The sequence below is a fragment of the Cydia amplana genome, chromosome Z (genome assembly GCF_948474715.1).
Source record: "Cydia amplana chromosome Z, ilCydAmpl1.1, whole genome shotgun sequence".
NCBI classification, from domain to species: domain Eukaryota; kingdom Metazoa; phylum Arthropoda; class Insecta; order Lepidoptera; family Tortricidae; genus Cydia; species Cydia amplana.
The window spans coordinates 10,737,779-10,764,803 of record NC_086096.1 but is presented as its reverse complement, the minus strand read 5'-3'; the positions used below and the strand labels follow the sequence as shown (position 1 = coordinate 10,764,803).

The 27,025-nt window shown below is 37.6% G+C and overlaps 3 protein-coding genes across 3 annotated transcripts; 2 read left to right on the top strand and 1 right to left on the bottom strand.

Annotated features, from left to right (window-relative positions):
* Positions 1 to 1,966: 1,966 nt before the first annotated feature.
* On the bottom strand, positions 1,967 to 3,776 carry LOC134661778 (uncharacterized). Its single transcript, XM_063517964.1, has 4 exons — positions 3,696 to 3,776; positions 3,207 to 3,281; positions 2,637 to 2,848; positions 1,967 to 2,274 (listed from the first exon to the last, which is right to left on the bottom strand). Coding segments are annotated over exons 1-4 (597 nt in total). The 5' UTR covers positions 3,698 to 3,776.
* A 1,409-nt stretch (positions 3,777 to 5,185) lies between these two features.
* On the top strand, positions 5,186 to 14,198 carry LOC134661777 (uncharacterized). Its single transcript, XM_063517963.1, has 11 exons — positions 5,186 to 5,472; positions 8,482 to 8,599; positions 9,481 to 9,654; positions 10,040 to 10,168; positions 10,299 to 10,327; positions 10,423 to 10,617; positions 11,578 to 11,780; positions 12,129 to 12,332; positions 13,234 to 13,391; positions 13,902 to 13,976; positions 14,059 to 14,198. Exons 1-11 carry the CDS (start codon positions 5,428 to 5,430, stop codon positions 14,088 to 14,090), a joined length of 1,362 nt encoding a protein of 453 aa, XP_063374033.1. The 5' UTR covers positions 5,186 to 5,427; the 3' UTR covers positions 14,091 to 14,198.
* A 2,692-nt stretch (positions 14,199 to 16,890) lies between these two features.
* Positions 16,891 to 25,863, top strand: LOC134661341 (uncharacterized). Its single transcript, XM_063517375.1, has 8 exons — positions 16,891 to 17,152; positions 18,339 to 18,471; positions 19,500 to 19,634; positions 20,583 to 20,722; positions 21,270 to 21,446; positions 23,858 to 23,895; positions 25,007 to 25,141; positions 25,610 to 25,863. The coding sequence occupies exons 1-8, from the start codon at positions 17,075 to 17,077 to the stop codon at positions 25,821 to 25,823; spliced, it is 1,050 nt and encodes a 349-aa protein (XP_063373445.1). The 5' UTR covers positions 16,891 to 17,074; the 3' UTR covers positions 25,824 to 25,863.
* Positions 25,864 to 27,025: the final 1,162 nt, after the last annotated feature.

Genomic DNA, 27,025 nt, shown 5'->3' with positions numbered 1-27,025 from the left:
AACCTAAATTAATTTCAGTTAGGTAAAACGCATGTAAGGTTAACCGTGACCAAACAGCGCGTGAAATCGGAACCAATTTTATGTCTTTTAGAATGTTTTTTAGAAAAAAATGCTTATTTTGTATCATGTGTATTCCTCTATTCAACGCTAGTTTTCACAGGAATAGGTATACCTACATTTCTGAACAATTACTCAAAACTAGGACCGTAGTTATGCAGAAAACATCTTGATAAAAAATTCATATATGGTGACATAAATGCAGTTACCAAATTTTATCGATCCACCAATACAATTTAATAAAACTAACGAAATGCAAAGTAAACCTACATTGAAATTACATTTGCTGTATTGAAAAAAAAAAACTTTGATTCCGATAAACTTATTGTTTCGAATTTTAAATTCAGACGTCCATACATAATTAGCAGTTGTCTTTAAAGTTATTAGGTTAATCCCAAACTTCCCAAAGTAATCAATGAAATAGGACCGAACTACAAAATGTCCGAAGTCCGAACCGGAATGTCTACAATCAATTTCAAAACACTGTTTATTTTGAATGCCATACGAGGGGCGTTCAAAATATTCTCGGTATTGATATCTTACGACCTCTTCTAAAATTTCTTTCGTTACTGGCCGCTAAGGTTTATTCATTGACATTAAAAAAAAGTATAATTCGAAGCGAGATGTTCTTTTGTTTTTCTGCAATTGCTGAACAAACATGAACATCATGTGGGAATTGACAATGTTAACTAAATTAGAACATCGATGCGTGATAAAATTCTTGACAAAACAGGGTAAAAATCAAAAAACCATAAAAGAGGAAATGGATTGTGTTTACTGTGAGTCTGCTCCTTCTTTATCTACCATTCAAAAGTGGCCAAGCGAGTTTAAACGTGGAAGGGAGAGTGTTGAAGACGACCCTAGACCTGGCCGGCCTGTAGTAGCTACTTCACAAGAAAATATTGATAAAGTGGAAAAACTTATATTGGAAGATGGTCGAGTGAAGGTAAAATCTATAGCACAAGTAACCAATCTCTCTATTGGTACCGTACATGATATTATCCATGACCATCTTAATATGTCAAAAGTAAGTGCAAGATGGGTTCCGCGAATGCTGACTCGGCTTCAAAAAGACATGCGTGTAGCTTGTTGTTCCGATTTTATTGACCTGTGCGGTGAAAATCCTGATGAGGTGCTGCAAAGAATAGTTACTGGAGATGAAACCTGGGTTCATCATTATGACCCAGAGAGTAAACAAGAGTCCATGCAGTGGCACATTAAGGGTTCAGCTCATCCCAAGAAGTTCAAGGTCATCCCTTCAGCTGGCAAGGTCATGGCCACGATATTTTGAGATTGTGAAGGAGTATTACTGATCGATTATAAAGAAAAAGGTGTAAATATCACAGGACAGTACTACGCTAACATTCTACGTCAATTAAAGGATGCAATCAAAGAAAAGAGGCGAGGAAAGTTAACCAAAGGTGTTATGCTTCTGCATGACAACGCCCCCGTCCATACTGCTCATATTGCCAAGGCAGCTATTGTTGAATGTGGGTTTGAAACTGTTACTCACCCACCGTATAGTCCGGACTTAGCCCCCAGCGACTTCTTTTTGTTCCCCAATCTTAAAAAGGATCTGCGTGGAAATAAATTTTCCGATGATGAAGCATTGAAGGCGGCAGTGGAGGAGCATTTTTACACCAAAGATAAAAAATATTTTTTAGCAGGATTAAAATAAAAAATTGATCGATCTTTTAAGTGTATGAACATAGGGGGGGAGTATATTGAAAAATAAAAATATCAAACTTTTCGTACTTGTTTGTTTTCATTCTCATACCGAGAATATTTTGAACACCCCTCGTACGTACAATCCTCGTTTCTATTGTATTTAATCGTATTGAAAATAACTTGTCTTGCATAAATCTGTTTTCATATTACCTAATGGTAATGATAAAATAGTATAAAATACTTAGCGAAATATTTCAGGTGCTTTCACAAGGGTGCTGATTTTGGCGTAACGCACAACAGAAGTGTTAGGTATCGGAAGAGGGACGGATGCAACGCTGGTGTTGAGTCCAACTAAGTCCGGCAGCCCTATTGACTTCAAGCCGACTTCCGGCGGGATCAGGGATGTCTCTTCCACCACTTTAATAGCCGGACCTCTGATGCTGGAGTTATCCACCGATCTTCTGAAGAGGTTAAAGTAAATACTACGTTTCTTATCTCCGTGTTCGTCAGCCTCCATGATTTCCTGGTCAAGAGGTTGGCGATAGTATACTGAAATCATGAAGCATATAATTTTATTTTGTTATCACGTTCGTAGGTACCCAAATCAAACCCAACCCAACCTCAAAAGTTTGAGTGGCGCTGGCGGCCTTTTGGGCTACATTGGAAGCATAAACTTGACATTTACACTTCGCGCCAATAAACAGGGAGCTCTCCTGTGCCTACTGTAGGGGGCCTGCAGTTTATTTATGCAAACTCTCTATACGGTAAATTTACAGAAGCTGACTTAAATGGCATACAGCATTGCTTCCTTACACATGAGTTTTTAGTAATCTGAATCTCAAACATTAGGATGTAGGAAATTCATGTCAGCTCCTATGAATGGTCTTGGCCTCTTGATCTTAATAAATTACCTGATCTTTTAACTAGTGGGGTTTTTTTGTCCTTTGTGATCTGATCGAGAACAGTGAAGGGAGGGCTAGTGTCTGAGGATGCAATAGGTTGGACGGGCGCCACGGCCACAGCGCTCTGAGCTGTCACATTTGTCAACAGAGGAGCTGGAATGCCGCTCAAGTCCACAGCAGTGCCGTTGCTATGGTAAAATGACAAAGATTCTTGGTTGCCTCTGAAACAAGCATGTATTAGATGAGTTCAAACTGTTTTGGTTTGTCTTTCGTCTGTCCCCAAATAAGGTTAATAATCAAGGGGGAGTCTAGGAGAGTTGCCTAGGTGGTCCCACGTCAACCATTATAAATGTGCCAAATGTCACTTACTGTCACGATACCTAACTTACCTAAAAAATTATGTTTTGATTTTGGCACATTTCGCGCATTTTGGCATTATTTCTATCGAGATAGAAAACATGCACTAATAGGTATTCATTTCAAAAGACTGAACATTCATAATTATGTAAAATCGAAAAATAATCCCTATGCACTAGTAACTAGTTTAACGCTAATTAGTATCTAAAAGACTTGACTTACGTCATGTTAGCAATTTCGTCATCCGATTTATTTGTAATAATTCCAACTTGGTATACCGTAGCATGAATTACATACCTGTAAAATACCAGAAAGCTGTGATATTAAGTAGATATAAATTTTGTGCTGAAATGCTTAGATAAATATTGCTATAAATTAATATTTAAATAGGTAGGTAAGTAACTTCTTTTAACACATTCACTGCCAAGATCACGCTAAGGTGTGTTCATTTTGCACTGAAAGTGTACCCACATACTTGCACTGAAAGTGTGCTGGACGCCACTTTATTGTTAAGAGAATAAGAGCGTGTCGCCTGCCTCCTAATGTAATTAACATATGTTTAGAAAATGTTTAAATAACATGAAATTATTAGCTACCTATAGGTACCTTTTTATGAAGAAAAGCATTAGGTACAGACGTACCTACCATATGTACATACCTAATGCTTTTCGGTTTCGGTTTTCACTCTAATAGGAATGATAAAACACTTACATGTCATTAGTCGAATTAGTAAGATTTGACAATGGGTTTACCGCTAAACCCAGAGTCCCGGGAAAACAGAAGAGGCTAAGTAGTACCTTGGAAAGAAATAGCTAGATTACTGTCAACAAATACTTTTAGATGCTCACTTTTATTGCTATTGTATTTCATCCCCTTTGTCCCTCCCTTTGTCCCTCCCTTTGTCCCTCCCTTTGTCATCCCTATCTGAGACATTTCTAAATTTTCTAATGAGCCTAAAGTCTACATCATTTTTGGGTTTGCCCATCGAGTAGTTTCTTTGACTGACTTCCGACTGCATCATCAGCAACTTCGTTGCAACAGCAACGGATAACGCGCCAAATTCAACTCAACTTTCAAGACATACAAGTAATCAGAGTGCATAAACGTTATATTTTTTTACTACTATTGTTAACTAGGTTAAATTTTATTTATAAAAAAGACAATTTTGTTTCTTCAGATGGTGTAGGGGGATTTTCGAGATTTCGGGGTTGGCTCCATCTTTAGTAAAAGTTGTTAAGTATGAGCTATATATTCACCCCTCAGTTTGGTCAGAGATAACAATTTCACCCTGTATACTTAACAATACAGTACTCTTACCAGAAACACGTCCATGTCGCAGGTGTACTTGATTAACATTGAGATAAAATCCGCGTATCGTTTTATATATACTCGTATGTGCGCGATTCAGTGTCACTATTGTCATTAGTATATTTGTGTTAGTACAAAGCGTAAATCATAATTATCACCTGCCCCTTGTTCTGTAGGTACTTGTTTATAAATTCGCTTTTCACATGGGCGATCAACTTATGATATGCGCTTATTTTCGGCACCGTATAACTCTTACCGTAAGTACTTAGGGTGATGTAGTAAAACTTAGTTAGTAAAGGGAGAGACAGGTCACTGATAAATCAGCTTGGAGAGAAGGCTTTGGCATTCTTATAGCTTTAGGTATTCCGTGCTGAAGGCATAAATCCGCGAAAGCTAGTTGATGGTCATTTTTTCCATACAAACGTGATACCCTGTTTCCTGTCTGTTTACTATTTACCATACATATTATTCATATCAGAATCATGCCCCCTCGTTTGATTTCGTTAACTAATTCAAGCTCAAATATGAAAACCCGCCTACTGAAAACGTTGTGTTCTGACCCTCAACAAAATTTATCGAAATTTTTCATTAAAGGATAATAGAGAGGATGCATAGCCTAAGTCCTTTTTTTAACCTAACTAATGGTACCTACATATGAAATTATTACTAGGTAACTTAAAAATGTAAACTAATATTACATATTGTTAGCATAGGTACCTACTTATAGTAAAAAAATACAAGCGAAAAAAAAGTAGGAAATATGTCACCAATTTGATTTTAATATCACCCTCGTACACAACTGTGAGCCCACGCCCACAGTGAATTTATTAAGTGATTGTAACGAAATGTAACAGGGCACAATATACATACATGCAATAATATGTTTGAAATACCGACCGAGTTTCGGATCTGCTTGAGTTTTGTTTATCTATTGCTGATTACCGCTGGTAGAGAGGAGCGATGACGGTTGCAGGAGGGTTGCAGCAGCCAGAGCGCGCGGAGCCGTCGCCGCGGACGCATCCAACCAGTTGTTCACGCGCGTATGCCGCCACGCCGTCGCCGGTGACGCGTCCACTTGCACAGCAGGCGTGTGCCCGCACCGCCGTTGTTCTGTTGTTGACGACGACGCCGAACCATGCCTACCTACTACTTCTTGGTGTTCACCGGCACTTATACACTGGTATGTGACTGTATTTAATATGTTATAATAATACTGCTACGCGAATAATTAAGAGTAAGACAATGATTATTTCGCAGTAAGCTGGGAAAACATTGAAATTTTAAAGCAAAAAATCTTAAATTACATTCGTTTATTTGTAATTAAAGTAAACATGTAAATAAAGGAAGGGAAAGACATCTAAACAAAATTAAGTTGTCAAATTTATTAGGTAAGATTTAACATTTTTTCTTAACTTAATTACCTACTTATCTACTTTTTTTTGGTAGAAATAACCATTATGAAGTCATAAGGTACTTCGTAACTTCAATCCATCTAACTTTCTAACCTAACCTAACTTACCTAAAAAATAATATTAAAGTAAGTACGTATTTAGTAATAACTAATAACAAAGGCCTTCTGGATTACGTGTTGAAAAGGGGCAGTTCTTCACAACTAAAATATTAATGAGTCCTATAAATTAAAACAATGGTGTGGGTGCCTAAATAAAATAAATAATGATTTATTTGACTGTTGCACGTTGCACCTACTTATACTCGTACATACCTTGCAACGTACATTATATGCTAACAGAATTTGTAGTCAAATCTGCTGTATTGGGTTGTGCATTGTCGCGAGAAGGTTCCAGCCAGGCAACTTTTTAATACGATACGGTTAAACTGTTTATACGACAACGGTTTCACTCACTTGAATTTTTGGTCGCTATTGGCGACATGTTTAAAATATGTCTCACGAAAGTTTAATATCGACGATACGGTTATAGACTACTTTAAAATTTGCTATGTAAAACTAGATGGGTTTACTCGGGTTTGTCTCATTTTAAAAACGAACATTGTGCTTTTTCAAAGAATAACTAATCGGCAATTATGCTTATGAATCTAAGCAAATTGCCAAATGTGAAACTTCAGTAGGTAACTAGGTAAGGTGTATTTTATTGGTGCACGCTAGCAACGCGAAAAATATAAATTTGATTTTTATTGTTTAGCAAGAGTTGCAAGTAGATAAGTATTATTTGCTACCGTTTCTAATTGGCATTTCGCTTACTAATGAATAAATTTCAGAAATTTGGTTCCTCATTATCTATATTAAATGAAATGTTTAAGTGTTTATTTGTTTAAATATTTAAGCAAATTGGGAGTTCATAAGATATAAATCGTGAACTATTATTTAATATTACACGTGTAAATTGACATTTAAGATCTCATGGGAATCTTTAGTAAGATATTAGACGCGTATAGATTAGGTACATTTTTTATCGGTTTGAAGAGTTTCTTGTCATAGATAACGTACTCTGCCGAATACCACGCTAATGATATGGCGGCAGATGTGGGATCGAGCCGTTATCTCTCTGCGCTACATTCACCGATTAGGTAGTGAAAATGGCAAGACTCTATGAGTTCATAGTACTAGAGAAAAACCTCTTGGTTAAACCATCCACAACAGGGGCTCAATCACGAAAACAAAAACCAGGGAACAACAAGACTGGCGAGCTTGAAAGTGACGCAAACGCACTATGCAAAATTGTAACCCCAAACTTGGAAATGAATCGTCCACTTCGCAAAATTTCTTGAAGCGCCCCGACCCGGGTCTAACATTACATCAATCTCGCTCACGCTTAAGCTCAGTGAGAGTGAGAGAAGAACGCGAAGCTACGGAGCCTTAATAGTTATATGTAGCAAAGAATTTATTGAAAGTAACTCATAGGTTTCTTATTATTTACATAATAATTATATTTTTGGGAATGTGAACTCCGAAATTTGCAGAAAAAATCATTGACAGTGATTCTTTGAAATTGCTGTTCTGGTTCCCCGACATCTGAATCTCTAGTTACTATGGATCACTACCGAACCTGCCAAATTCATATGTACCTACGTAAGATAAAGATAAGTGCCGATACTCAGGTATTATCTCTTATCGACTTTCTCGTCACATTTTGTCGGACAATTTCATGTACGAGTACCTTATGTGGTGCATAGGTACCGCTCATGAGTTACGCCATTATTTATTTAATGATAATAATTGTTGTTCAATAGAATTGTTACAAGAACTTGATGGGGATTTAGCCCAAATTATATAACAATAATCTTCTAAAGAAGCTGGAGGGCCTGGAAGTATTTACATGCTGGGTCGAACTCCGGTAAAGGCAATAATGCGCAAGAACTCGCGCCCAACTAAACTCTCCTCGGATGTTTTCTAGAATTTTAGTATAAAACACAAGCCTTGTTAACTTGTCTAAAATAATATGTTATTTCATTTCGGAAGACTAGTAATCAGATTAAATACATACCAGTGGCGGCGCGTCCATAAAAGCCGATTCCCACCGACTTGCCTGTTTTTGGACGTTTGAGCAGAGTTGTAAAGGAAATTTGTAAGCCAAATTAGCCCCGGGTTGCCTATGAATATGTTTGACGCGTCGGCACTGATACATAAATATTAAATAAATAAATAAATATATAAATATTAGAGGACATTTTACACAAATTGACTAAGCCCCACGGTAAGCTCTAGGCTTGTGTTGTGGGTACTTAGACAACGATATATATAATATACAAATACTTAAATACATAGAAAACAACCATGACTCAGGAACAAATATCTGTGCTCATCGCACAAATAAATGCCCTTACTGGGATTCGAACCCAGGACCGCGGCTTCACAGGCAGGGTCACTACCCACTAGGCCAGACCGGTCGTCATACATACATAAATACCTATAGGTTTTAGGTTTAGTTGTATTTATAGTGAAGGTTATTGCTAGTTTATTTCTTAGTTTTAAGTATTTTAATGATTGTGTTTATTTATTGTGTGTAATTACTGATCTATAATTGAAAAAAAAAATTGTGCTGTTATAAAAAAAACTTGTGGCAATTGGCACTACCGCGCTGATGAGCCGCACTTATCGTTGTCAACCGCACACTAATTGACAAATTGCATTTTCTGACGCCTACAACAAAGTTTTAATCTGTTTATCTGTTAATACTATTCTAGTTTCAAAATGTCCATATTGTTTCAGGTGCAGGCGCTGGTTCAATTCATTATTTCACTTATGGCAATCGCACAGCATTACTGTGTAATAAACTTTCTCAGAGGGTATCCGCTCTTGATTTACATCCGGATGTTATATTTTCATAGTAAGTTATTTTCAATGTCCAAAGATTTACTGTAAGTGGTAGTTCTGAATTCAATACGTAAAACAAAACGATTATAGTAGTTTACTCGACAAGTTCAAAATAGTGAAAAATAAAGATATTCCTCCTAAAAACTAGGCCAGCATGAACGTTCCCCCTGCCTATAAATTGTCGTGTACCACAAGGTTCTATTATAGGTGCCTTAATGATTTAGTGTACTAAATAATAAGAGCTTCGAATACTTTTTTCTATACATGATTCCGAATTCAATGAGGTACCTATCTCTATTTTTCACCATTTTGAACTTGTCGAGTACACGAGTACACTATAATAATGTATTTGATATTAACAACTATTCGATACTCTGACGCTGTCCCATCTCCATGGCATGGCACCGCAGTGAAGGCTGGCTCGGCCGCCAATGCGGCCGAGGTCCTCAAGCGGCGCAAGTATACATACAACCATATAAATTGTGGTTGGATATTTGAGCCGTTTGGGGTTGAGACTCTGGGCCCTGGGGGGATAGCACCCACAAAGTCTTTAAAGAATGTAGCCGCAGGTTAGTGGAATTGACGCGTGACCAGAGGGCTGGGTCATACTTATCTAGCACAGCGGATCAGCATTGCCATACCTACAACTACTTTAAGGCCAAATTTTCATTGTTTTCTTATTACATATATTACTTGTTATTTCATAAATAAAGCTTATTGTCCAAAACTATCCGAACACTTCGCTACTACCTACATACAAGGGGGCGCTTTGGTTTTACTAATGTTTTCACTCTTGAATATTTTGCTCGTTTAATAACTTTAAATTAAATTATAAGAATATGAATTAATATATATTATAAGTTTATAACTATAAATAAATACACCGTGTTTCAGACCCAAGTAGTTGTGGGACCGATATTAACATCGGGGAAAGCCTGGAGGACGTAGCCAACGAAGCCTACGTCTACATAGCATCCATGTCTTTCGTCACTACCAGAGCATTTATATTCAGCTGCATTAGCATCGGATTAAGCGTGCTTTGGGCGGCTGGAAGCATTCTACTAATCAGTATGTAATCAAATACATACTTATCCAAATAATCATTTTATACCTGAGCAATAAGTACCTGAACTTACAACTCATTTAATTCTTTAAATGTTATGTTGGGAAGCCTGTTTTTGGCTCCATACAATTAAATATTATGTAAGTCAAGCTATAGTATTTTTCAATATGGAAGGGTACGCTGATAGGTGTCATGTCATCTCTATACAATTTATAACGTAAAAATTGTATTGAATTGACATACTGTATGTAACATCACATGACCCTTCCAAAAAATACTAAAGCACTTCCCGCAGCATTAAAGCCAGGGAATGCTCTCATAGATGCCACTCTTACTGAAGGATTCTGTAAAACTATATATAGATACATGTATAGAAACGTAATTTTTCAGAAGGAGGATGGAGAAAGCACCATTCGAACCACGTGCACTGGCCTTGGGTTGCAGTTTCTTTTCTTGTTGGCCTAGAGGACATAGTCGGCATATTATGCTACATCAATGATTCTTTTCATACAGAAGTAAGTAAATGCCCCAAAATTTATAAAAAAGAATAATTTAAATATATAACCAACAAATTTTTCACGAACATGCTCAGATATGGTCGCATTTTGTTCGTAAATCGAAGACGCAAAGTGCCCAATTTTTACCCCAGCGTCGACAACGCGGGCCCCCGCGCTCCTGGTGCGGTCGCAGCGGACAAACTGAAATTAAATAAATAATTAAAAAGAAAAAAGAATATGTCCCCTCTATTATAATAATATTCTTTGTTGTAACAGACGTTGAGGGATTCATTAGAATTCATAAATGGAATAGGCAGCGGTTTCGGTAGCAATAACCCCAGCACAAAATGGGCGTCGAGGACCATGGCTCTCCTTCATGGACGATTCGGCATCTGCCTACTCATCAATCTAGGGCTCATTATTTTTACAATACTGGATTGCTCCCGGCACCGGACATCAGTCACGTCTTCAGTAAGTTAGAAGGGATAGTCTTGTTACTGGTCTGTGCGTTAATTCGTTAAAAATATTTCTACCGTCTCAATCTCTGGCAGGGTAATGGCAGAGTGACTGTACAGGTATATTTACCAAAGCCGAATTTGTCATAATCTCACAATACTCGTACGAGTTTATATGTCAGCTGTTTCGTTGTTCGACATCGTTATCTTCCAGGCGAACGACGAACGAACTGTGCACTAAATAAATGTCATAAACGCAATGCTGGCGACACCGTTGTCGCTAGCTGTTATTTAGCTATTACCCTGCTAACAACTGCTTGTATATGTCTTCTCTTTTAAATGTTGTACTGGTGTAAGTATCATTGTTTCCGCTATTATGCTTTAAAAAAAACCGACAAAAGCATAAGAATATTTAAACATTTAAACGAGCACTTCTTGTATTTGTTTATTTGTTTATTTATTATTTCGGGAATCTCGGAAACGTCTCTAACGGTTTCGATACAATTTGCTATATAGGGGTTTTCGGGGACTTATCTGACTCTGCTAGGAAAACACGCATTTTTAGTTTTAATATGTATGTTTTCGAGCAAAGCTCAGTTTCCCAGATATTTAACCCTATTTATATATACTCTTATGAAGCTCAAGCTGTCAGTTAAACGGTAGGTCAGTTTGTTGTGTGTGTGTACGTGTACGTGTCTGTTGTGTTGTCAAAGAGTACTTTAAATTTCTTGGGTCGCATTAGTCTTTTTACACTAAATGATTTTGTTTAAATTAAAGACACAAATAGTTTCATGCAAAACATCGGAATTACTTAAAAAAACAACTACATACCTAGTTATATTGGGTAAAGTACCCAATTTTTTGGCCCTTATTTTAGTAGCAATGTCACCACCCACGCCTTAAAAAAAATGAATTGGGGGAGCTAACCATACTATTACCATAACTTTTCTTGCATCATTGTATCACCTATTTTTAGGAGATAGAGCGACCAGGTAACTTGGATACGATCCCGGACTGGAGCAGCAAGGCGGAGGAGGGCAGCGACGAGCCCCCGCCGAGCGAGCCGAGCGAACCGGCGCCGGTGGCCAAAATACCGCGCCCTGGCCTCAGTCACTCTTTCCGCTCTATGAAGAACATGCTATTCCGTAGATCGGCTTCTCTGAATTCGTTAGACAACAGGTAACATTGATATTATTCACACATCTCTCTCGCGTCATTCCGGCTTATTGCCACGGCTCATAGGAGCCTGAGGTCCGCTTGGCAACTTATCCCGAGAATTGCACTAGTTTTTACGAAAGCGACTGCCATCTGACGTTCCAACCCAGAGAGGAAACTAGGCCTTGTCGGGATTAGTCCGGTTTCCTCACGATGTTTTCCTTCACCGAAAAGCGACTGGTAATATCAAATGATATTTCGTACATAAGTTTAAGGGGGATATCTTTACTTGCACAACATTTAACGCAACCCAAACTCGTAAATAAATTGAATAGTAGTTGAAGAATTATTGAAACAGTTTTTATTTTCTAGGAACAAAAACCGTGTGAACTTCATGTCCGAGGAGTCTACCTCCGACCCCGCCCAGCCCCCGCACAGCTTCGAGAACCTCATCGCGGAGCAGCAGCGGCGCCTGCGCGGGGCCACGGTCGACACCGCCGGCCGCCGCGGCTCCATGCAACCCGCGCGCACTCTTCCGCACCTGAGTACCATCAAAGTGCAAGAAACGTCCCGCGGGTAAATTTGGCTTTTTAACCGACTTCAAAGAAGGAGATTATCAATTCGACAGTTGTTTTTAATGTACCTACATTTTGTTTTCTTTTGTTGACATTTGTAAACCAATTTAGAAAAATATTTGTTAGGGCTCCATAAAAACTCTGCTCACGGAGCAGTTGTGAGAGCACTTACCTACGGTGTTGCAAAACGGTTAGGTAAATGTGTTTTTTGTTTGAAAGCATGTACATAGTTCCACATTGGTCCCATTTTTGTCAAAATTCAGTTTTGATGATGGAAACTTATATAGGCAACTGAGGGAACTCCTGAAATCTTAAAGGCACACAAAATAGCGATTCTTGTATTTTCATATCTTCGTTGAGTTTTTTACGCAAGTAAGTTTTTAAGGAATATGTTTGTGAATAGTGTATGAAATTAGGGGAACTCCTCAAATTTTGATAGATTCAGATCCAGACCTTTAAACTTGAGTTGAGACGTGAAACCTTTTTGTGGCTTGACGTGTGACAGCGTGTTGACGCTTTTAAGATTTGGCTTGGCACCGACTTCAAACATATCATTTTTACCGAATACTTTTTAAAGTCGCTGTTCTTTTGTTATATAAATAATTTTGTTATATAAAACACAAGATGAACCTTAAGGTTCATCTTGTGTTTTATATGACATTTTATGTCGCCAACTTGTGGTGTCGAATGTGTAATTCTAATTTTTGATTTCATTGCAGAAAAACAATATACATTTATAGTTTAGTTACTTTTGACTTACTTGACACTTTTTTCGGTACATTCTGTTGTGGCATACTTTCTTATATTTGTTAAGAAATCTGAATTGAATTATTTACCGTCCCGTCATACTCGATTGAGATCTGGTACAAAACTGAAAATGTCCTGATGGTTGACGTATGTAGCGGGCGCAGCACAGGCGGGCAACTGCCGGGCCAGATGCCGTGGGCGTACATCGCGGGAGCCCCGGCCAACCGCATGAGGGACCAGCTGCCTCCGGACGAGGACCTCCCCCCTGTGCCACTGCCAGACTACACTGCGTTGCAGTCTCGCAGGAAAGCATGTGAGTATCTAATCATAATCACAATGCATATATAAGTAATACACGCGACGACGACGCGAATAGTTCCGGCAAATGTCTGTGCTGTCATGTTGGCGGCGTAGCTCTCATTGACAATGACAATACTACTTTTCTACGGTGATCCAATTATTCCATATCCGTAATAATCAGTAAGATCATAAGTAGTTCGTAGCGAACTAAGTAGTTGCCTACTTTTCCTGAAAATTTATAAAATCTGCATAGAGGAAATCCTTTCATGGAAAAAATGGGTGGTTTGGTTAAATGTACAACGGACAGGGAGGGTCATTCTTTTCTGCAGCCGACTGTACATGGGTGGATCAACACTAGGTTAAACCATTAAGACTCTACTTCTCCATGTTCCACCCACCTACAAATCTGAAAATCGTGCAAAGAACAGGTTCCAATATGACAGTGAACAATAAAAGCGCTTATAAAAAACAAAAAAACGATGGTACCTACTCGTAAACTAGTTAAGTTAGATGTTTGTTACAGCCGTGCATCGGGCAGCTTCGAGTCTAAGTTCATTGACACAAAAGAAGGACTACACTAACTCCAAATCCTCTCATCGTGAGTATAGTGTTTATTGAATGACAGTCCGTTAAAGTATCATGCACGTGACCAGCACTAAAATGCTTTGTTGTGCCAGCAGCGGGGTCAGCACAAGTTGATGTGTTGTACTAGAGAGGAAAGCAGCAACCTGAATCGAATATTGATGGAGAAGTAAATCAGGGTAGTCTTCAATCATCACCTGATTTCTCGACCGACGTCGATATTACCTACGTGTGTGACATGGGCCCTATTTCTCAAAACGTTTTAGTCTGAAAACATAAGACCAAGAGCTTATATTTTTTACAAGTCTGCGTTTTTCGAAGCTGCACTGGTAAATTATTATTATTAGTTAACGAATATTTAGGAATGACTGGGTTTTAAACCTGTACCTATAAGTGTTCAAAAAAGGAGCAAATAAAGAACAAACTATGGGATTTTAAACGTAAATTTTCATTGAGGATAACGGTCTAACCGCTATAAAATCCATCTAGGTACCTACCGAACATTACTGATGAAGATACCTATTTATAAATGCGACAGTGTAAAAAGTAAAAGTCTCATTGCATAAAACTTATGCATGTGTTAATAAGTTTTGAATTCAGTAGGCTGGGACTTTATTTTAAGATTTTGAATATTTATTTAGTTTTTATAATCACTACACCTTATAAAACAAGTAAGTCACCCGCCTGTCGGTTTGTATGTTCGCGATAAACTCAAAAACTACTGAACGGATTTTCACCTATCAATAGAAATAGAGTGTTTCTTGATAAATGTTTAGGTGTATGGTACGGGGCGGGTCGCTAGTATCTTCATGTTATTAAAGTTTTGAAAAGTCTATGATCTACGATGTAGGTATATGTATGCATGTTTACTTCCGTACTTACCTAGAGGAGTTCAGAGCTAGAAACGAGTAACGACACACATTTGTTTTGTGTGGATCATACATAAGTAAGTACATAAATTTTAGGATTCCTTACTTATGTGAATAGGTACTCGTAGTTAGCAAGCCGAATGGATCGACCGCATTGCTCACTACTCAAAAGACGTTGGCGCACAGTCTAACCTAACTAAACAGCGAAACGTATCACAACACAAAGCACTATGCATTAATACCTAAATGCGAAAAGATGAGGCAGAGTCGATCCCTTGGTTTCAATCCTGGGCTGTCATGTCGGCGGCGTAGCCATGCAATTGACAATACGATATTTCTATGCTGACCGGGACATTTTTATAAAGGAGGCACTCATTTTAATATAAGTATTTGATTCGTATGAGTTACCATAGTCAGCTTTAGACCTTTTGCAACAGCGCTCGTCCCGTACAAATTCATTAAATTCTCTAATTCCTTGGACTAATTTTGCTTATGATATGAATAATAAGTAACATATAGGAAAAGCAAGGAAATGTTAACTTAATACATGCAAATAACGTTTAACGATCTCATTAAGTGTGAGATAGTGTAAACGTTACTGCATGCAGTTCTGCAATGCACAGATTTATGTTCCAATTTGTATTTCTGTTCCCTAAAATAAAATTATAGATCCCTTAGGTCAGCTATTAACACATTCGGTGTCACCTGACTGCAATCTGGTAGGACAGGATAACAGATTAAAACGCCAAAGACAATTGACAAATTTTAATGTTATATTTAAAGCTTGACCAGGAATATATGATCACGCGCCATGTTGCGGAATTTCACTGGAACTAATTTTTTCATACTATACTGAACTGTCACCCTATACGTGAAAATAACAGCGCCCTATTGGCAATGATCATATATTACTGGTCATGCTTTAGTAATCTAGTATATGTATGTATTTAAAATATCGTATTATAGTATGGTGTTATTAATGTGAAGTACCTAGTGCCGTAGTTAGCTTTAGTCAGATAAGTATTTTTATTTTTTTATTCTTGATAATATTATAGATACCTACCGATAAAAGAGACATTTCATTCATATGTAATATCATTACATGATGTTATGTAAAGTAGGTACCTAGTGCCGTAAGTAGTTAGCTTGATTCAGATCATTAATTTTATTGTAAACTTTCACTATTTTTTCTCATTATTATTCACAACGACGGGACTTAATCGCGCAAAATTAAGTTTTAAATTTACCTCCGACGTTTCGAGGACGGCGTTGTCCCCGTGGTCTAGGAGACATCGAAGGTAAATTTAAAACTTAATTTTACGCTATTAAGTCTCGTCGTTGTGAATAATAATTAATTTTATTGTTTAAGGTAGGGAAATCGATAAAGTTTAAATAGACGTTTAATTCAAATGTGTTGTAATACTTGTAATGTAATCAATGTTATTGTTGTATATATATTTTATTTAACAATCTAGTCATAAAATTAAAAAGATTAAGCATAAAAAGTTTTTTGTGTACTAACATTTTCCCAAATTTTTGTTTGAGTTAGAAGGAAATATCTAAATTTTCTATTCGTAATATTTGATGATTATTTGTGACGTTATCTATGAAAAGGGACCTTATTGTCGATGGAGCTTACGCCATTATTAACGATGCTCCGATATCAATACAATGCCGCGCGACGCTGTGCGGCGTAAGCGCCATCGACAATAAGGTCCCTTTTCATAGATAATGCCCCATTTATTTATATGGCTACTTCTGCACATATGGACATCAATCATCATCATACTGTCTCGCGCGCCCGGAAGTTCAGACCATATATTGATAAAACTCACTAAGTCCACATTTATGAATACCGGTATTTTGAGAAATGCTTTGTTCTTTTACATTTTAGCTACTGACAAACTAACCGTACATACTCGAACAACTTAAAACAAACTTATATTTTATAAACAGTCATTAGGTACATATCCGGTGATCCAGGTAAAATGCTGCTCTTGTAAATGAACGATAAGGTAAACTAAACCTACAATGGAAGGGAAACCTTGCCCTGACACGTCACACTCTCGGTCGTATCTCAGGAACTCGTCGCAGATAGCGGCCTGCGCATTATTAATATCGATAACAATTATCGCGATACGATTAATGCTCCTCCAGCGTGTTTAATCCCTTCATGAAATAATACCCAACTTGGTACGACGTGTATTTTTGCAAGTGAATGTAATGTGTTTGTTTCTTACGCAAAATGAATATAAGAAGCGATAAACAGAAAATTCCTGCGGAACTCTCTCTGGCTGCGTTACTGTCGGCGGGATTAACTCTTGTAAGTATTTGCATCGTCAGTAAAGTAACTACCTACAGACGGTAAGTAAAAACATTGGAAACTAACTCTGTATCTACAGACTGCAACATATTTGACAGTTTCCATACTTACACCGAAATTAAAAAAAAAAGTTTATTCTGGCACTTCGACGGTTTCTAAGGTTTTCTTTTAGAATCTGCAAACATTATTTTAATCAATCTAAAGTTACATTCCATTTTAATGATTGTTAACAAAATAGATGTGCGTCATGCAAAACGTAACCTAGGTAAAAGTGTCATTCAATAGAACTTGCTAACTATGTAAACAAAAGTTACTAGTAAATTGACATTCAGTGTCAATTTTAGTATGGCGGTTTGTTTACATAGTTAGCAAGTTCTATTGAATGACACTTACCTAATAGATAGTCAAACCAATTTGTCAGTAAATAGGAACAAAAAAAACTATACTCATCCATTTCTTTTGGGTGCTAGTACTAGTGTAAGACAAAGATAGTATGACTCTCTCTGTCTAATATGTTTGAAATAAGACAGTCCTTTGACACACTATACCTACCCACATACCCAGATATAAGTAATGCCTAACGCCTATGCATGCATAGTGAATATAATATAGATACAATGGGGGAGTTATGTAGACCTCTCAACCTCCGAAAATTTATATTTATTTATTTTTGACGGACTATAGGCACAGGTATCCTCACGAACCTTAAAACAATTGTGTTATCGTAAAAATATCTTTATCAAAAAATACCTGACTAGTTCCGCTATGCTTTGCTTGTCAACCATCAGTGATTCAGATACAAACTATTAGGTAGGTACACATTAGATAATGATAAAAATGGAAACTCATAATTTGTTATTATACAATTGTATTTTAAAATACCGTACCACTTTTGTATGATTATATCAGGTATGTTCTCTTATATTAGCAACTCTTTAGTAGGTAAATACATTTCTACGTCATTATATTCTTTGTTCATTATATAACACAAACCGGACCTAACACAAATGTCATACTTAAACCTAATAATGTTAATGGCCGTATAATTCTAAATGAATATTCTGCAAAATAGTTAATAAATTCTTCGGAGCAAACAATGATTCACCGGAAAAATGCTCGAAGTTTAATTTTAACTCCAACGTCAATACGTTCTCAGAAATATTCCTGAAAATATGTTTATTTTCAGGTAATATCACCAATATACATCGTGTTATGTATTCTCGCTTTAGTTTACCGCTTCCGATGCGACTCGGGAATGCTGTCCGGTGCTACTGGAGACAGTTACTTCATCTACACACTCTATAGAATATACATACAAGGTACAAAATATTTTGTAACATAGCAATACAAGTTTTTTAAAATATCGTTTTGATTTCAAGTAGGTCTACGTTCGAACTGACCTCATAAGATGAACTTCTAGTTAACTTTTTCGATTCGCAGTCGTGCTACGAGTGCTACGCCATACCGTAACCACCGTAACATTGATTTCCTGCTAGTTATGGAACGTTTGCAGTGGCGTTTCGAACACGCAATTTCGGTAAATTCAGGGCAATTCATTGTCGTTACGCCTTTACAAATCATTTTCGCTACAAACCGGAAAAAAATGTGTTATGTTCTACGACCAGTGCTACGACGTAGCTCTTCAAGCGTAGCGAGTTATTCTCACTAGTTACCACCAAGTTGTTACCAGTGGTAACTACTGGGAATTTTTTTCCCACCTTTTACTACTGGTAACTACTGGGAAAAATTATCCCCAGTAGTTACCACCAACTCGGTTTAGTGGTAACTGCTGGGAATTTTTAATCCCAGTAGTTACCACCAAAATTTTGTTACAGTTAAATACACTAATAAAAACAGTAAATAGCATATATATATAGTGATTTAATAAGTAATTATAAGTCGATTAGTGTTTTAGTAAACTGCCTTAAGTGACCAAAAATATTGAAACAGTTTAACCGGTATTAGTACAAAAACTATAATATGTGTAAGGATAAATTTAATAATCCATTTAGATTATTTTTCAAGTGATTTTATTAGGTAATTCAAAATCACTCTATATTTATACTATACTATTTATACTGTTTTTCTTTAGTATTTAACTCGAACAAAATTTTGGTGGTAACTAGTTACCAGTGGTAAAAAGTGGGAAAACAAAATCCAGTAATTACCACTGGTAACAACTTGGTGATAACTAGTGGGAATAACCCAGCGTAACTTAACAGTAAATGAGTAAAAACACATTTATAACTTAAATTGTTTTTTATTTATCCTACCTGATATAATATAGGTCTTTATGGACACCTTTTTAATCTCGGAGCCGATATTTATTTCCATTGCTGATTTTTAGCGGACACATGCGGAAACCCCGATTCGTCGCCACCAGCGGGTGTTATACTAACGACACCAGACGCAGTTTTTGTTTTCGTTATTGCTAATTTGACTGCTACCGTTTTAAGCTGTGCAGCTGCCATCATACTTATTGGTAATTCATTATTATCTAATTATCGTAGTATTATTAGGGTGATTGGAAAAAAATCGTGTTACGAAAATTTACCATATAAATTGTATTGTTTACTCTTAGGTATATTACATATTGAACATACCATATTAATGGGTTAGCCAAATGTAGGTACCTACTTCATTAGGATCTACTTGCTAGGGTTGAAACATACAGATTTTTGCACTAATGTTTAACAAATTGTATCTCAAAAATGGTTAGAAATATTAACGTAGTTAATAATATAGATATACCTACTTGGTCAAGCAAATCTTGTCAGTAAAAAAAAGGCGCGAAATTCATATTTTCTATGGGACGATATCCCTTCGCGCCTACATTTTTCAAATTTGCCGCCCTTTTCTACTGACAAGATCTGCTTGACCAAGTATATCTATTACCTACCTACGTTATACTTGAAAAAATTAATTGGTGTGTGTGTGTTTAATATTGCCGGAGCACTCATTTTTTCAAAGTTTTAAAATGATTTATGATTCAGTTTGGCCATAGGTACATCTATTATATTAATTAGGTCATAGAAAGTACATTTGTTTGATGATCGAACCCTATACTATCCCTACCCTATAAATCATACCCTATGCTTAATATTGGGAAATAATTATAAGTTATTATAGTATAAGACCAGTATAAGACAGATTCAGGTTTTGGGCTCTGGTTCATTTCTTTTAAAAAACATAGTAGGAAGGTGCTTCTCAGGTAGATCTTAGATATTTCACCTCACGCCTATGTGTATTCACATACCTAGTCCACTAGCAGCTAACCTTACCTTCTAGATACCATCACGCTCCGCGTTTGTAGAGCCATTTAGAGTCCTAGGTGAATTGGTTGTTAATACCTCCGCTATGGAATGTTCAATTTAGCTAGAATCTTAAATGGCATAACAATCGGATCGTGATCGTGTATCTCATGTTTCAGTGGTCGCTGTTAATAACAAAAGTGGGCTCGTATTTGCCACCGTATGGACATATATTTGTATATGTGTAGCGTCATTTATGGTCGATATAACATACGCTGTTTTCTTTGGAAAAGACTATGCGGAAATGAGTTACACAATGGTAAGTAGAGTGGAGTGTTAGAAAGAAGTATGAATGGTATTTATAAGCCAGTTAAATATATGCATAAGTACCTATATATGTAATGAGCACCGACACGAGGGCCTACCGCGAATATCGGAAAGTGTAATTTCTTTATCCTGCTTCTCTATTAGATATTCTAGTCTATCGCAAGAGCAATAGAGAGGCAGATATCGAAATATCGATTTTCGTCTTTCGAGGGCCTCTGGCGGTCTAGCATGAGTTGCGTTCTCGCGCGCGACTCCATATATCTGGCGCGACTTCAAGTATGGACTCGCGCGCGAGAACGCAAGTTGTGCTAGACCGCCTGGTCTGGTTCTGGTGATGGAAGGCTAAGCAGTACGTATAGTTTGCGAGCTATAGGTATCCTGCTCCGCAGTTCTGCGAGGCTGACTGCAAGGCAGGAGTGTAAAGGGGGGGCTTAATAGTCATCCGAAAACCAGCACGAATTTGGAATAAACGATGCTAGAATACAGACAACATTTGAATGAGTTTGTGGTGGGGCAGTTATCTGATTTGTTTGTTTCAGGAAATCCATTTTCCAGGAATCGCAAGTAATTATTTGAATGATGTTCTCCGACTAGGCTCTTTCCTTTTCATGACAATTGCTCTGAAGGGATTCCTTGCTCCTGTAATAAATATTGTTCTACTTATATTGTTAGCGATGTATACTTCTAACTACAGAAATAAACTTCAAACCGAAGAGGTGAGTTTTTGAAAAAATCTCGTACCTATATCATGTCAACTGTCGAAGTTCAAACGCTAAATCATACATAGTTCCACCTTTTATTTGTTTACAGAGGTACAGTCGACGTCAAAGATATAGCCAGTTAAACTACTTAGTCAGTATACTTAGTAGAAAAAGGCGCAAAAAAAATGGGACGATTGTGCTACGTGTCTACATTTTTAGGGTTCCGTAGCCAAATGGCAAAAAACGGAACCCTTATAGATTCGTCATGTCTGTCTGTCTGTCTGTCTGTCTGTCTGTCTGTCCGTCTGTCTGTCCGTCCGTATGTCACAGCCACTTTTCTCCGAAACTATAAGAACTATACTGTTGAAACTTGGTAAGTAGATGTATTCTGTGAACCGCATTAAGATTTTCACACAAAAATAGAAAAAAAACAATAAATTTTTGGGGTTCCCCATACTTCGAACTGAAACTCAAAAATTTTTTTTTTCATCAAACCCATACGTGTGGGGTATCTATGGATAGGTCTTCAAAAATGATATTGAGGTTTCTAATATAATTTTTTTCTAAACTGAATAGTTTGCGCGAGAGACACTTCCAAAGTGGTAAAATGTGTGTCCCCCCCCCCCCCCTGTAACGTCTAAAATAAGAGAATGATAAAACTAAAAAAAATATATGATGTACATTACCATGTAAACTTCCACCGAAAATTGGTTTGAACGAGATCTAGTAAGTAGTTTTTTTTTATACGTCATAAATCGCCTAAATACGGAACCCTTCATGGGCGAGTCCGACTCGCACTTGGCCGCTTTTTTAAATTTGCCGCCATTTTCAACTGACGGAAATGCTCAAGGCAAGACAGACTTTATGTTCACATTTTACGCCTTTTATTACAAAGAAGTACCGTAAAACGGGGAAAATAGGAATCGCGGGGTAAATTGGAATAAAAGTCTGCTTTTCTAAACTGGTCTGTTAGTTCCATTACAACCAGACAGGAGGTCAACTTATTAATTTCTGAACGAACATGGTATTTTTTGCTACTGGCTACACTGAGCATTTAAATCAGCCAATGGCGTTTCAGTAAGAAAAACACATTTAAAGTCAGGGTAGTCGTCAACACGTGTGCATGGTGCGTTTTAACTTCAAGTTTTAGGTAAGTAATATTGTGAAAAGTGTTGAAATTTGTGTAATATCGATCATAATAGTGTATTGTGGTTTATATAAATCAAAAAGTAAGTAAATAATTGTAATATTTCATTATAAATCTTAGTTTTTCGATAACCACTCGTTTTTAGGTTATTTTTGAGATAATAGGAACGGTGAAGGGGGAAATTGGCACGTCAACAGGTCTAATTGGAACAACGTGGGGGTTATTTGGTTTGTTAATGGGGAAAATTGGCATTGCCTAATAGGGTTGTCAAAAATTAAAATCTTAGTAAATTTAAGGAAATTTTATTTAGGTACCTACTAGGTAGGTACCTACCTACTACTGTGCCCCTACCTAGAGACCTTGGTATTATATGTCTAATGCAATGTTAATTTAGTGCCTATTGTAAAGATTTTCCGAGACTAGTTTTGAAGGTATCTGATGATGATGATGATGATGGTAGGTACCTATCTAGCTTTGAATAGATTGAGTGACAACCCTAGTGAAAATTCCAATTAACCTCACTTTCGAACCTATTTACCCCGTCAGGGGTAAATTGGAATCCGATAGGGTTTTTGTAAAATATATCAAAATATGGCAATAAGTCGGGAATTTAAGGCTACTCAGCATCTAAAAGAGCTTACCATACATGTTTATGTAGTACTATAAAATACTCTATGACTTACGGAAGATGGTTAAAATTCCAGTTGAATGTGAATATTGGACCTATTTACCCCGTTTTACGGTAACGTGCAAAAGTGTAAACATATCCTTTGACGTCGACTGTACAAGATATTATAGTTGGTCAAGCAAATCTTGTCAGTAAAAAAAGGCGCGAAATTCAAATTTTCTATGGGATGATATCCCTTCGCGCCTACATTTTTCAAATTTGCCGCCTTTTTCTACTGACAAGATCTGCTTGACCAGCTATATATACAATATCATAGTGTTTTTTTAATAAAGTAAGTATGGCTTAACTCATTACAACTTTTTTTCCGAAGGTCAGATTCAAATCACATATAGTTAAGTTCATTTATTAACGACACAAATAAAAGTTTATTTGTGTCGACACAGGCCACGTAGCCAACGTGCCAATCGCTTACGCTCCGTAGCGATCGAAACACAACTGTCACTGTCGCACTAATATGGAAGAGTGATAGAGAGACACAAAGCGATTCGATGGCGAAGCGATAGCGATTGTCACCTTGGCTAGGCCGCCCAGATCAGATATTAACAGGTAACAAAAATAAATTGTACATTCACTGTTTTATTTTAATTGCAGCATTCCATACACAAAGTGGGAGCGATTCACGCATATGAGTAAGTAAATCGTTTTATTTTTTTTATAATAATTTAAGAGTTTAGAGAAAATCCTCTATCATATCCTTGGTTTGACGCCGGGATGTAAATAAAAGTAAAGAAATATTTTGAACAGCTCGGCTACACCTCTACATAAAACGCTACGGCGTAGCACTTGCACCGCAAATGAGCAACATGCCGTATCCAAAATATGTATAAGTTTCCCATACTGTCATCAAATTCGAAACCGAATTGGACGAAAATAGATGTTACCTGGAATTCTGGCTATAACCTACTTTCCATGTGATGACACACTTGATGTTCACAGATCGTAGAATGCACATTAAAATGATTCTCTTAAGCTTTGGATTCCTCCGAAAACGGTGCCGTCATATGACGGCCGTCATATAGCGGCCGCAAAAGACGGCCGTCTTTACGGTGGCGACATGTGGAAAGTACCACGGCGTCATAACACACCGTCATCCACCAAGGTCAAAGCGGCAAATTTGAAAAATGTAGGCGCGATGGGATAACGTCCCATAGAAAATTTGAATTTCGCGCCTTTTCCTACTGACAAAATTTGCTTGATCGTCTATAATTTACTTGGAGGATGAAATATCATCAGAAGAGGAAAATAATCGTAGTACGGAATCATTTATTCAAATCTCGTGTCATTTATTCAAAATGGCGTCACCGCTATCTAATAAAACGTTCACGAAACTATCGACACCGTCATGACGGCCGTCATCTTACGTTACGTTGACAATCAACGTAACGTAGCGCCGTCTAGGAAACCGCGCCATCTTGTTTACATAGACAACGTTCTAGTGACGTCAGTCAACGCTATATAGCGGCCGTCATATTACGGCACCGTTTTCGGAGGAATCCAAAGCTTAACCCTACATTTTAACCTTTTAGCCGCCAGTCGGTCTTAGCCTATAGCGCGGTATAATAAAGTAACACTTTAAATATACTTGGTCAACCAGATCTTGACAGTAGAAAAAGGCGGCAAATTTGAAAAATGTAGGCGCGACGGGATATCGTCCCATAGAAAATTTGAATTTCGCGCCTTTTTTTACTGTCAAGATTTGGTTGACCAGCTATAGTTACTTACCGATTATTATTGTATTAGCCAACATGTTAACCGTGGTTTCGTGGAAGAGCAACCGCGCAGCCACCCTCGCAGCCCGCTGAGGGCCGCGGCCGCCCCGTCACAGGCGAACACTCTGCCACTGCCTCCGCACACTCCGCTGTCGGACTATTCCAAGTAGGTGCATGACACTGTCACACCAATATTATCGTTATGATCAACCTATAGTAACTAATTAAAAATCGGCCAAGAGCATGTCCGACCATGCTGTGTAGGGTTCAGTAGTTACACATCCATCACAGACATCACAGTAGACTACCTTGAGCGGCGGCTATTAGTAAGCATCATGTACAGTCTGCTAACCTTCGCGGCTGTAGAGCATCTCTCCAGCAACCCCTACTGAATTCCAACATATACGAGTAAGCTCCAACTTTTCCAGCAATTAAGAGACCAGAATATTTTGTACTCATAATTTTCTTCCCAAATAAGTAAATGTAGTCTAGTTTCATACTTCGCAGTTGCCAGGAATCTTGCAAATAAAGCCAACTCTCGGCATTGGTTTAAGTTGGTTGTATCGTGATACCAAGGCCCGAAATAAACATAAAAGTTATATGAAAAGAATGCTTATGATTTTTTTTTGTTTAGTAACCGAGATTATGACCGCTCCAACTCTTGGCAACACACTCCAGCGCCGATGCCATTCTCGTACATGGAGGAGCCCCGGCGGGTGCGTGCGAGCCCCGCCGCGGGCGAGCAGTGGCGGCACGATCCCTGGCCGCCCGCGCCGCCGGTCCCGGCGCCCGACTACAGCCCGCCAGCCCGCCGGCTCAAATCGGCCTTAAAACCGAACTATATGTAGACATTGCGTAGCAGTTGGACTTCTTGCAACTCTCATCCGTCATGTAGGTACCGTCAGCGTCAAATATTTTGTAGCAACCAAAGTATTTGACGCTGTCTGTACCTAGTATGTTTTCATTAGCCAATTAGGTACTAAATTAACTATGTAGTAGTAGGTACCTACAGTAGACGTCTGCATTTTTCGCCTTATTACAGTGTAGTAGCGTACATAAGTTTAATGTTTGACGTCGACTGTCCCTGTACCTAACACGAATTATTGTGGCAAAGCTAAAGTATAGACAGCCTACTTTTACCACGAGATACCTAAGTATACCTACTGTTGACCAAAACCACTAACAAAGTGTATATTTGTTTTCACCACACCAGCTAGGAAAGGCTTACTTTGCACTTCAAAAACTGATAGCAAAGTTTCATTTTATTCACATGTGAGGCAAAGAAATCAAATGCAAATTTTGAGTTGTTTTCTTATGTTTGCTGGTAGAATTGACTTTTAAATTTTGATTTTGGATGATAAATATTTAATAACATTCATTTGGATTTCATTTTGTTTGATATTTTACTTTTAATATTTCCTTCGGGTTGGTGTGGTGAAAAATTTTGTGTTTCACTCGGGGGCAATTTTGTTTAACCCTCGTGCTTTGAAACCCTCGCAACGCTCAAGATTCCATTTTTCGAACCACTCGCTACGCCCGTGGTTCAATTTTGGAATCTTTCGCTTGCTCGGGTATCAATATTAGCACGAATACAACTTTGCCCCCTTGGGGCTATTCATAAATTACGTCATTTCAAATTAGGGGGGGGGGGGTCTGGACATCGGATGATGAAAAATCGTCAAAAATCTATGACGTAATTTATGGACAGCCCCCTTGTAAACCAAATAACTATTGCTTAACTATCTTTAGCTTGAATTATTTGTATAAGTTTAAATAAATATAGGTATTTCGTGTAGTTCTTACAAAAATAAAGTTGTTTTATTTTTAATTGGTAATATGTAACGTATAGGTAATCTGGAAAACCCACTTTGTCAGTAGAAAAAGACGCGAAATACCAAGGCTCTATCTATATAAGGGCAACTCTTCACGCCTATATTTTAAAATTTGTTTAAATTTTCAGCGCTAATCACGACACGTTGTCGTTTGCCTCTACGAAGCATTTTCGCTACATACCGGGAAACCCATGTTATCGGCTACGACCATAGCTCAG